General features: G+C 39.9%; 1 protein-coding gene across 4 annotated transcripts in view; it reads left to right on the plus strand.

Moving 5' to 3' along the window:
• Positions 1–5,563, plus strand: part of OMA1 (OMA1 zinc metallopeptidase) — a 79,699-nt gene extending 74,136 nt beyond the window's left edge. For all 4 annotated transcript variants that reach the window (XM_035018458.1, XM_035018457.1, XM_035018456.1 and 1 more), the window contains one exon: positions 5,110–5,563. In XM_035018458.1, coding sequence (XP_034874349.1) covers positions 5,110–5,322 — 213 coding nt within the window. In that variant the 3' untranslated portion in view covers positions 5,323–5,563. The remainder of the gene's footprint in view (positions 1–5,109) is intronic.
• Positions 5,564–13,075: the final 7,512 nt, after the last annotated feature.

Raw genomic sequence — 13,075 nt, forward strand, 5'->3', positions numbered from 1 at the left:
GATTTGATAGAAATGTGTATGGTCTGTAATAGATTTTTTTTTAAAGAAATTGACTATTTTATTTTTTTTAGATATTTTATTTATTTGTCAGAGAGAGAGAGCGAGCACAAGCAGTGGGGAGCGGCAGGCAGAGGGAGAAGCAGGCTCCCTGCTGAGCAAGGAGCCTGATGCTGGACTCCATCCCAGGACCCTGGGATCATGGGGATCATGACCTGAGCCGAAGGCAGACGCTTAATGACTGAGCCACCCAGGCGTCCCTAGAATTTTGTTTTGACAGACAGTTGGAGAGAAACATCACATGTAAAAATGTTAAGAGAAAAACTTTATGAAGAATATATAGTTTTCCTAGCAATGAAGCATAGCTTAGACATCTTAAGAGGACATTTTTTTAAGTAAAAGATTTACTTAAGAAACAAACTGTGGTGCAAAAAAAAGTACAAAAGCATTGTAATGTAAAAGCATCAAAAACAAAAACAACAGAAGTGGGTTCTAATCCCTTTTTTTCTAAGCCTTTTTGCTTCTATGCCCCCTTAATTTTTTTTTTTAATTAGACTATTTTTAAGAGCAATTTTAGGTTCACAGCAAAATTTCATGGAGGGTACAGGAGAAATATATACCCCTTGCCTCTGCTCAGTTTCCCCCACTGTCAAAGTCCTGCACCAGAATGGTCCATTTATTACAAAAGATGAACCTACACTGACCCATCTTTATGACCCAAAGTCCCTAGTTTATATTAGGCTTCACTCTTGGTGTATATTCTGTGGGTTTTGACAAATATAATGACTTGTATTCACCATTACAGTGTCACACAGAGTAGTTTCATTGCCCTAAAAATACTCTGCCTATTGGTCCCTCTCTCCCTGCTTAGCCCCGACAACCATGGATCTTTTTAGTATCTCCAGTTTGCCTTTTCCAAAATGTTATGTTTATAGTAGGAATCATATGCTATATAGCCTTTCTAGATAGATTTTTTTTTTGCTTAAAAATATGTATTTAAGTTTCCTTCATGTGTTTTCATAGCTTGATAGATCATTTCTTCTTAGCACTCAATAATATTCCACTGTCTAGATATAACACAGATTATTTATCCATTCACCTACTGAAGGACATTTGGTTGCTCCAAGTTTTGGCAGTTGTGAATAAAGCTGCAGTAAGTGTTTGCAAGCAATTTTTTGTTCCCTGCCAGTCACAACCTTTCTGGGGTTCGATTTGCTCAATCTGTAAACTGTAGCTGATGATTCTTAAGGATTCTGAGGTTTGAAATGATACGGTTATCTAGATAAAAATCATTAAATCTTATGTTATACTGATTATGAATAACTTAGGTAGGCCTATATGCTGAAGACATTATAAGCTGGTAAAGCCTTTCTGATAGAAAGCAGTCTGGTTCTATATAAACTAAAATTATACTCTGTTTAGGTCATTCTATTTTGGGGGGTGTACTTCAAGTAAATCCAAGTGGAAGTTATAACATTTTTTCTTTAAGCAAAGATTTTCATAGGGTAATTTTAAAAATTAGGGGCGCCTGGGTGGCTCAGTCGTTAAGCGTCTGCCTTCAGCTCAGGTCGTGATCCCAGAGTCCTGGCATCAAGCCCCGCATTGGGCTCCCTGCTCCACGGGAGGCCTGCTTCTCCCTACCCCTGCTTGTGTTCCCTCTCTCGCTGTGTCTCTCTCTGTCAAATAAATAAAATAAAATCTTTCAAAAAAAAAAAGAATTTATTTGAGAGGGAGAGAGAGAGGAGGAGTGGTGGAAGGGGCAGAGGGAGAGGGAGAAGTAGGCTTCCGTTGAGCAGAGAGCTGACATGGGGCTTGATCCCAGGACCCTGAGATCATGACCTGAGCCACAGGCAGATGTTTAACAGACTGATTCACCCAGGCTCCCCTATAGGGTAATTTATTAAAGCCAAATAAAATAAAACAAAATGATGGAAACAATTCAAATGCCCCATAATGGGGAAATGCAAAGTAAATTGTGTGAGGGCAGGGATCATGACTATTTATTCAGACTGATGTGTGCCCAGCACCTCACTCAGTGTGGTGTTCTATAAATATTGGCTGAATGTAAAAATACTGAAAAAGAACTTAGGGGAGAGAGAAGAGCTTTTGCTGAATATAAAAGATTCGATGGCATTCTGCTTTTCCCTTTGTTTGCTGCCCTGCATTTCTCTTTGCTCCACTCAGTTGTACCCGCTGTTACGTGCTGGACTCCACACTTGCCCCTTTACTGACCCCAGTGAACGTCTTAGGCATGTGATATAGTAGGCATCACATAGCAGCTTCTCCTTGGAAAAGGACATCACCGTGGCTGTAAAGGAGTTAGAGCAAGAGTAGCCTGTGTGTCCCTGTTTTGCCAGGGCAGTCTCAGTCTGTGCTGGGTGTCTCAGTGTAAAGCTTGATAGCAGCTTCCGCTCTCAAAGGTAGCTGGGTTCAGACAGTAGGGTGCCATTTAGCTGAGGCTCTGACTTTCTGTTTACTTCAGTGCTATAGTTGTGAAACATTTTCTTGATTTTTCAGTTTACTTTAATGAAAATTTTTTTTTTTTTTTTTTAGATTTTTTATTTATTTATTTGACAGAGAGACACAGTGAGAGAGGGAACACAAGCAGGGGGAGTGGGAGAGGGAGAAGCAGGCTCCCCGCAGAGCAGGAAGCCAGACGTGGGGCTCGATCCCAGGACTCTGGGATCACGACCTGAGCCGAAGGCAGACGCTTAACGACTGAGCCACCCAGGCGCCCCTAATGAAATTTTTTTTAATGCTCAATGGATGATTGTGAGATACAAAGAAAATCAAATAAGGCCCTGTCACCACAGAATTTCACTTTAATGCTTTTTCCTTGTTAGTTATTTTGGTAACTCATAACCTCCTTCAGAATCACAAGTGTTCCTAGATCCAATCTCCTCCCATGGCCTCATCCATTTAGAAGACCTTTTTCTGGTTTGCCTCTGGCTGCATGCCTTCCTCTCTTGTGGAACTTGAAGGAATATTCCTAAGAACCTGTGCCCCTACCAGTGCACTCTGGGTATTTGGGATAATGGAATTCCTTGCCCAAACACCTTTGAACCTGCTTCTGGGGCCTGTGTGGATCTCTTCCCTTGGATACATGCACACAAGGCCCCTCACAGTGCCCGCTAAGCCAGGGATGGGAGGAGACGGGAGTGGACAGCAGGTCAGTGGCAGGATGTGGGCAGGCTTCCTGCAACCTTACACATTGCAGAATTCAAGAATTCTAATTTTGGACCCAGCGTTCAGGGTCATTTTGAATGTGTATTCCTCAAAGTACGGGAGTAGAACATATTTTTCATAGTAGTTTATTAGCTTGACTTAACCGCTTTTAGATATTTAAACACTTGGTATCTGATCCTCCAATTACATTCTTGCCATGGACCCCACAAATATCAGGGGTAGGCCCACTCATGGTAAAACCTAAAATCCTTACCATGGCACATGAGATCCTCCATAATCTGCTCCTGCCCTTCCCCCGCCTGGCTTCAGCTGCACTAGCTTCCTCACTGTTCCAGAATAGTCCAGGCGTGCTTCCATCTCAGGTCCTTGCACTCCCTGCTGGTGCTTCTTGGAATGCTCTTCTCCCAGGTATCCATGTGACCTCTTCCTTCATGTCCTTCAGCTCTCCCCGCCTCCTTCCCTCCTCCCTGGGCCCCCCTCCAAGCAGCAACCCCTCCCACCGCCATCATTATTTTATCAGTGAGACCTCGCTGGGCTAATCTTTCCAAAATTTTACTATCCCCACAAAGACTGTCTCCTTCCCTGCTTTTTACTTACTTCTAACTTTATTATAGTGATGCATGTCAAGGGAAGAAATAAAAAATTAAACTAGGTCCCTCCCCTAAATATCTTTCTTTTAACCCCTCCTTAGATATAAATGTTTTTTCCTTAAAAATTTTCTATTTTAGTTTTTGTGTCTTAAAGTCATTTATGTAAGCCACTTTAAAGAATCACCTGGGTCTCCAAGTCTACTTATTTAAAGCAGCAGTCCCCCTACCCTGCCCTCAGTTTTTTAAGGGTAACCATCTTCAGCTCTCTTAAATGATTCTTTTGGTATTTCCCACTGTGGCTACATAACAAACATACTTCTATTGCTACTTCCTAACTTTTCAATTTTAGGCATTACCAATTTACTTTCCCCTGCAGAGGATGAAAACTAAGGTTCCCCTTATCACTGGCACACCCTGTGCGCACACACACATAATCCAACTCTCCCTCTTCCCAGTATTGAGTTGTGATTTGGGGTAAATCAAGATTCAGTGCTTTTAAAACTGTAAACACCAGTCACAGCTGACCCATGTTGTAGACTGTGATTACTTTTCCTATAGCATTTTATTTTTCCTGGAATTAAAAATTATGGTTTTGATTTGCTTACTTTTCTGGGTTATTACCATCCGTGCTCCCGCATACTGCCCTAGTCACGTGTGTCTTTTTTCAGTATGTTCACACTTCTGTATGCTCTTGTTTTTGTTTCTGAGTCTTAATCTTTTTAAATCTGGGTGGGTATTCTCACAGTCAGGCCTTATTTGACTGAAATCATAGAGACACCTCTAAGAAAGCTTGTTTATCCCCAATAGGACATCGGACAGTCACTGCAGATTTGTTTGTTTCAAATATGTTGCTATGTGAACAAATATTGCAAATGTAACTATGGGGGCGCCTGGGTGGCTCAGTTGGTTGGACGACTGCCTTCGGCTCAGGTCATGATCCTGGAGTCCCTGGATCGAGTTCCGCATCGGGCTCCCTGCTCGGCAGGGAGTCTGCTTCTCCCTCTGACCCTCCCGACCCTCCCCCCTCTCATGCTCTCTCTCTCTCAGTCTCTCTCTCAAATAAATAAATAAAATCTTTAAAAAAAAAAAAAAGTAACTATGTACCATGAATTTCTGTATGGTTCTCTTTCATGTGTTATAATTAAGATACCTTTTATTCCAAAAATAGAGAATGTATTCTTATATTTCATTGTTTTACAAAAAGCATATTAGGAATTACTGGAATAATTTTAATAAATTTAAATGTATAAATAAATTTAAATAAATACATTTTGTATATATATTTTGTTTATAAATAAATATATATGTTGTATTATATTGTATTCTTTATTTATAGGCTCTTAAAATTAGAGAGATCTGTAATTGCCCACCACTTTCTGGACCAGACCCTCGATTACTATTCAAACTCAGCATGAAGCATTTCCTGGAAGAATCAGAGAAAGAAGACCTAAAAATCACTGCCGAGAAACAGAAAATGGATACTCTCACCATTCAACAACAGAAGCAAATACCCTTAACATATATAGTTGAGAAAAGAACTGGCAGTTGAATTAAAATTTATGAGACATGGGATATATGAAGAATGCAGCATTCGTTACCATTTTTATGTTATTTTTTAAAAAATGATGTTTGAAATAAAAAAAATGTATATTCAGGGTCAAATCATGTATATTACAAGTATTATCTAAATTCTTCTTGGTATTTTCATGAAATATTGATGTATTTTAATCTATTTTAAAGTATCTTCAATGAGGAAAATGTCACAGAATAAATTTATATTACACATTTTACTCTGTCTCATACTTGCTATTCATTTGGAAGGCAGACCTCTAGTGGATGAGAAATCGGAATGTGCAGTAATTCTGTGGAGAGAGTGGAGAGAGTTCCAGCCGAGCCTAAACTGGGGTTCAGAGTCTGGGTGGTTATGATGAACTGGGAAGCTGACAATCTGAAGCATCTGTTTGCAGAAATTGATTTGCCCTGGGATAGGATTATGTGGAAGAGGGGACCGTGGGATGGAGAATTTCCTGCTCCTTGCTTATGGACTCTGAGGGAAAAAGGGATATGTAGGGAGAAGCTAAAGAAGCTGTTTTTGTAGGAGGCAAAAGTAGTGCTCGTCGTGGTCCAGGCGACAAAGTGTGAAACAAAATGGTAAGAGAGGGTCATTTCCTTGCAGACCCAGTGTGCCACTGATGTTCTGAAGTCCTGACAGAAAGTTGTGTCATCTTGGCTCCTTCCCAATACTATGCTTTGGGAATCTCCGGAGTTCTCAGAGAAGGCAACCACCCTGTTCTCATTGAACGAACCACCAGGAGGGGCAAGAGAAGGTGTCGCCCCCAACTGGATCCCCTGGGCAGCAGACATGAGCAAAAGGCTGGAAGAAGATGGGTCAGGGAGCACAAGGCACATCTCTGGTGGTACTCAAGACATTACTGTATTATATTAGTCTGGAAATAAATTTCTAAAATGTATTATTTGTATAAAATTATTTGTACTTCCAAACTGGTGAAGTCTAGTGATGTTGAGGGACATTTTTCTTGAAACACATTATATTACATAGTTTCTTAAGAATTAAAGGGGAAAGAAACGATCGTCTATTGAGTGTCTATTCAGAGTTGGGCCAGTCTATTCCCAGACCCCATGAAGTAGGTTGCAGCAGTCTCCTTTCACAGTGAGAACCCGGATTGGAGTGGTTACGTAGTCCATCCAGTGCCACTCGTCTAGAAAGAGCAAACCTAGATCTGACTGCATGTCCGTCCGTCTCCACAACTCAAAGGTATCTAAGGTTGAGCTATCAGAGGGAACCAGCGCCATCCTCAGGTGCATGTTAGTTTCCTCATGTATGGCTTCAGTACAGGTAAAAATCTAATAATAAAATCAGGATCACTTACCTGCAGGATGGCTTTCCTCCTCTCAGACCCTTCTCTCGCAAACTACATGAAAAGCCTGGGTGAGGCAGGTTAGGAGAGTACAACCTCTCCCCCTGCCTTTGAAAGCCTGTGACTTCTCATTTGGGATGTGTCCTGACACATTTCCTTAGACACAATATGTACCTAGTTGTTAAGAGAATTTCAGGGGCTCTTTAAATTTTTCAGGCTTACTGGAGATTGCTGGTGAGGAATTTCTTATCTGCACACAAGACAACACTTGTAAGGAGGAGGTTCAGACGAACTGTTCTCCTAGTCGTCGTTCACACTCCTAGCGATAGCAGTTCCATCAAAGGCACTCCGTAACATGTAAAGACATTTGGAGAATGTCACCTAGGGGTAAATAGTAAAGCACACCATTAGATTTCCCTGTAGATTTCCTAAAAAATAGTGTAGTGGAAGCCCTAGTCTATTTTTCCTTCCATCCCATTATCACATCTAATTGTACTGTTCAGACTTCCTAGGAAACATACAAGTTGACATGTTAGAAAGAGCAGAGAAAATATAGAGAGAATACCTTTATAGTGCATATGAAAAAGATTTTTTTAACCCATGAGATCAATAAATGTAAAAGAAATGTTACATTTCAGCTCATGGTTTTAAGAGAAATTAAATAGCAGTTGGAATGTAATATGTATACGTATGCTCTAAGTTGTATATAGAAGAGACCTAAGTTCTGCATTTAATTGCATACCATAGTGTCAGGGTTTTTCACCAGAGGATTAGGGTGTCATTGGCTAGTTGCTCAGTGGTTAGGAGCATGATGCCAATAAATACAAGGCACAAATTCAATCTAATCTCTCCTGTAATCTGGGTAGTTGTAGGACCGTCCTCTAAAACTAAACTCAAAGAGAATATGTATATTTACTGCTATGTCTCTAGTACCTAATAATTTTTGGCACATTATGGGTATTCAATTAGTATTTTACTGATACCATACACTCAACATCATCTGGTCAAAGGATAATGAAAAATAAGAAAGAAAGATACTTTATGAAATCTCTGCCTCTTTGTAGCCATGGGACCCTGGGCAAGTCACTTCAGCTCTCTAACCCTCATTCATTTGTAAAATGGGGATAAGAGATCTTACCTCATAGGCTGACATGATGATTAAGGCAAATGACGTACTGAAAGCATTTAGCATAACGCGTAGAGCTCCAAACATAATAAAAATAGCCACAATCTATTGAATGCTTACTTTATACCAAGCACTGTCCTAAGCATTTTTCAAGCACTGTTGAACCTCACTGCAGCCCTATATGTGATAGGTATTCTATTACCCACCCCCCTCCCCATTATAGACCAGGAAACTGATGTTTAGAGGGTTAATGAAACTTACTCAGTGTTACGTGATATATTTCTTAAGATTATTTTACTTGTAAGAACAGAAAAAAACCCCCCAAAAAACACAAGCCTGAAATTCAAGAAAATTTATTGCCCCCCCTAACAAAAAAGCCCCGAAGTACACTAGCTTTGGACATGATTTAGTCCAGAGGATCATGATATCATCAGAGCAGTGATTCTTTTTCACTGTGATTTTTCTCAGCTCTGGCTTCACTCTTCCCTACTGGTGTCAAGATGGCTGCCAGTAGCTGCCAGAGCTACATGCTTCATTCACATCCAGCTGGGAAGAGTGGCTCACCTCACAACTATTGAAACAGAACCTCAATGCTAACTGCACCGGTAAGCACCACAGGGGATGGGATAATCCTCACTGGCTGGAGCTGAGGATGGTTACAGTCCACACCATTCAAACAGAGTGGCTAGCATAGAGCCACACACTCTACTAAGTAGCTGGAATAAAAACCTATTACATTTATCCTCTTTCAGGAGGCAAAGAAACAAGATAATTCTTTGTATATTTGGTCCCAAATGATATTTAACCTGAGCAAAAACAATGTAGCGTAAGTTCTATGTTGATATGGTAGTGAATTTGCATCATTATATTGGCTTTATCATTTACAACCTGAAGTATCCCTTATCCTCAAAACCAGCCTACGAGAGAAGACTAAGCCTTGGAGGGATTAGGGAAGTTATCCAAGGATGCACTTCAAGTAAATGGCTGAACTGGGATGAGAAGGAAGGCATTCCTGAGTTGTAACCCCGGGCTCCTTCAGCAATACCACATTCTTTGGAGAAGGAGGTATTACCTTCATTTTTCATCTGGAAACTGAAGCTCAGAGGTAATTAAGCAACTGTGTGCCCAGCACTACTGAGCTCATTATGGCAGAAATGAGATTCAAACCCTCATTTTCTGACTCCAAAGTCTATGCTCTTCATCCAGTTACTGCCACTTTAGTTGGCAGATCTCATAAGGGAAGTGGCGATGAAAACTGCTCATCTCCCTTCACCCCTCACTTCTGAACAGCGGGGCCAATACCCTCCTTTCTCTTAATAACATTCATTTTAATACTCTATGACAGGTGGTAAAAATATTTTTTTTTGTAGTTTTTAATTTTATCATGTTATGTTAGTCACCATACAATACATCATTAGTTTTTGATGTAGTGATCCACGATCCATTGTGTTCGTATAACACCCGTGCTCCATTCAATACATGCCCTCCTTAATACCCATCACTGGGCTAACCAATCCCCCTTCCCCCCTCCCCTCTAGAACCCTGTTTGTTTCTCAGAGTCCATAGTCTCTCATGGTTCATCTCTCCCTCCAATTCCCCCCGCCCATTTTTCCCTTCCTTCTCCTAATGTCCTCCATGTTATTCCTTATGTTCCACAAATAAGTGAAACCATATGATAATTGACTTTCTCTGCTTGACTTATTTCACTTAGCATAATCTCCTCCAGTCCCATCCATGTTGATGTAAAAGTTGGGTATTCATCTTTTCTGATGGCTGAGTAATATTCCATTGTATATATGGACCACATCTTTATCCATTCATCTGTTGAAGGACATCTCGGCTCTTTCCACAGTTTGGCTATTGCGGACATTGCTGCTATGAACATTGGGGTGCATATGGCCCTTCTTTTCACTACATCTGTGTCTTTGGGGTAAATACCCAGTAGTGCAATTGCTGGGTCATAGGGTAGCTCTATTTTTAAATTTTTGAGGAACCTCCACACTGTTTTCCAAAGTGGCTGTACCAACTTGCATTCCCACCGACAGTGTAAGAGGGTTCCCCTTTCTCCACAACCTCTCCAACATTTGTTGTTTCTTTCCCTGTCCATTTTTGCCATTCTAACTGATGTAAGGTGGTATCTCAGTGTGGTTTTGATTTGGATTTCCCTGATGGCTGATGATGATGAACATTTTTCATGTGTCTGTTAGCCATTTGTATGCCTTCTTCAGAGAAGTGTCTGTTCATCTCTTCTGCCCACTTTTTGACTTGATTATTTGTTTTTTGGGTGTTGAGTTTGAGAAGTTCTTTATAGATTTTGGATACCAGCCCTTTATCTGTAGTGTCATTTGCAAATATCTTCTTCCATTCTGTGGGTTGCCTCTTTGTTTTGTTGACTGTTTCGTTTGCTGTGCAGAAGCTTTTTATCTTGATGAAGTCCCAAAAGTTCATTTTGGCTTTTGTTTCACTAGCTTTTGGAGATGTATCTTGAAAGAAGTTGCTGTGGCCGATGTCAAAGAGGTTACTGCCTATGTTCTCCTCTAGGATTTTGATGGATTCCTGTCTCACATTGAGGTCTTTCATCCACTTTGAGTTTATCTTTGTGAATGGTGTTAGAGAATGGTCAAGTTTCATTCTTCTGCATGTGGCTGTCCAATTTTCCCAGCACCATTAATTGAAGAGACTGTCTTTTTTCCATTGCATGTTTTTTCCTGCTTTGTCAAAGATTATTTGACCATAGAGTTGAGGGTCCATATCTGGGTTCTCTATTCTGTTCCATTGGTCTATATGTCTGTTTTTGTGCCAGTACCATGCTGTCTTGGTGATCATAGCTTTGTAATATAGTTTGAAATTGGGCAACGTGATGCCTCCAGCTTTGTTTTTCTTTTTCAACATCACCTTGGCGATTCAGGGTCTTTTCTGATTCCATACAAATTTTAGGATTGTTTGTTCCAGCACTTTGAAAAATGTCATTGGAATTTTGATCAGGATGGCATTGAAGGTATAGATTGCTCTGGGTAGCATAGACATTTTAACAATGTTTAGTCTTCTGATCCATGAGCATGGACTATTTTTCCATCTTTTTGTGTCTTCTTCAATTTCTTTCATGAGTGTTTTGTAGTTCCTAGAGTATAGATCCTTTACTTCTTTGGTTAGGTTTATCCTGAGGTATCTTACGGTTTTTGGTGCTATTGTAAATGGAATCATTTCTTTAATTTCTCTTTCTACAGTTGCATTTTTAGTGTATAAGAAAGCAGCTGATTTCTGTGCATTAATTTTGTATCCTGCCACATTACTGAATTGCTGTATGAGTTCTAGTAATTTGGGGGTGGAGTCTTTTGGGTTTTCCACATAAAGTATCATGTCGTCTGTGAAAAGAGAGAGTTTGACTTCTTCTTTGCCAATTTGAATACCTTTTATTTCTTTTTGTTGTCTGATTGCTGTTGCTAGGACTTCTAGTACTATGTTGAACAACAGTGGTGAGAGTGGGCATCCTTGACGTGTTCCTGATCTTAAGGGAAAGGCTCTCAGCTTTTCTGCATTGAGGATGATATTCGCTGTGGGTTTTTCATAGATGGATTTTATGAACTTGAGGAATGTTCCCTCTATCCCTATACTCTGGAGAGTTTTAATCAGGAAAGGATGTATTTTGTCAAATGCTTTTTCTGCATCAATTGAGAGGACCATATGGTTCTTCTCTCTCCTCTTAGTAATGTGTTCTATCACATTGATTGATTTGAGAATGTTGAACCACCCTTGCATCCTGAGGATAAATCCCACTTGGTCGTGGTGGATGATCCTTTTAATGTATTGTTGGATCCTATTAGCTAGGATTTTGTTGAGGATTTTAGAATCCATATTCATCAGGGATATCAGTCTGAAATTCTCCTTTTTGATGGGGTCTTTGCCCGGTTTGGGGATTAAGGTAATGCTGGCCTCATAGAATGAGTTTGGAAGTTTTCCTTCTGTTTCTATTTTTGAAACAGCTCCAGTAGAATAGGTATTATTTCTTCTTTGAATGTTTGGTAGAATTCCCCAGGAAATCCATCAGGCCCTGGACTCTGGTTTTTTGGGAGGTTTTTGATCACTGCTTCAATCTCGTTACTGGTTATTGGCCTATTCAGGTTGTCAATTTCTTCCTGTTTCAGTCTTGGCAGCTTATAGGTTTCAAGGAAGGCCTCCATTTCATCCAGATTGCTCAGTTTATTGGCATATAGTTGTTGATAATAATTTCTAATAATTGTTTCTGTTTCCTTGGTGTTGTATGATCTCTCCCCTTTCATTCATAATTTTATTAATTTCTCTCTTCTTCTTTTGGATAAGTCTGGCCAGTGGTTTATTAATCTTATTAATTCTTTCAAAGAACAACTTCTAGTTTTGTTGATCTGATCTACTGTGTTTCTGGTTTCTAATTCATTGATTTCTGCTCTAATTTTAATTATTTCTCTTCTAATGTGTGGCTTAGGTGTCATTTGTTGCTTTTTCTCTAGTTCTTTAAGGTGTAGAGTTAGTTGGTGAATTCGGGATTTTTCTATTTTTTTGAGTGAGGCTTGGATGGCTAGGTGTTTCCCCCTTAGGACCGCCTTTGCAGTATCCCATAGGTTTTGGACCGATGTGTTTTCGTTCTCATTGATTTCCATGAATTGTTTAAGTTCTTCTTTGATTTCTTGGTTGACTCAAACATTCTTGAACAGAGTGGTCTTTAGCTTCCAAGTGTTTGAATTTCTGCCAAATTTTTTGTTGTGATTGAGTTCCAGTTTTAGAGCATTGTGGTCTGAGAATATGCAGGGAATAATCTCAATCTTCTGGTATCGGTTGAGACCTGATTTGTGACCCAGTATATGGTCTATTCTGGAGAAAGTTCCATGTGCGCTCGAGAAGAATGAGTAATTCTGTTGTTTTAGGGTGGAATGTTCTATAAATATCTATGAGGTCCATCTGGTCCAATGTATCATTCAAAGCTCTTGTTTCCTTGTTGATTTTCTGCTTAGATGATCTGTCCATTGCTGAGAGTGGAGTATTGAGGTCTCCTACAATTAACGTATTGTTATCAATATGACTCTTTATTTTGGTTAACAGTTGGCTTATGTGTATGGCTGCTCCCATGTTGGGAGCATAGATATTTACAATTGTTAGATCTTCTTGTTGGATAGACCCTTTAAGAATGATATAGTGTCCTTCTGTGTCTCTTATTACAGACTTTAGTTTAAAATCTAATTTGTCTGATATAAGAATTGCTACCCCAGCTTTCTTTTGAGGTCCGCTGGCATGGAAGATAGATCTCCATCCCTTCACTTTCA

The sequence above is a fragment of the Mirounga leonina genome, unplaced genomic scaffold (assembly GCF_011800145.1).
Source record: "Mirounga leonina isolate KUSES-001 unplaced genomic scaffold, KU_Mleo_1.0 Mir_173, whole genome shotgun sequence".
In the NCBI taxonomy this organism is placed as follows: Eukaryota; Metazoa; Chordata; class Mammalia; order Carnivora; family Phocidae; genus Mirounga; species Mirounga leonina.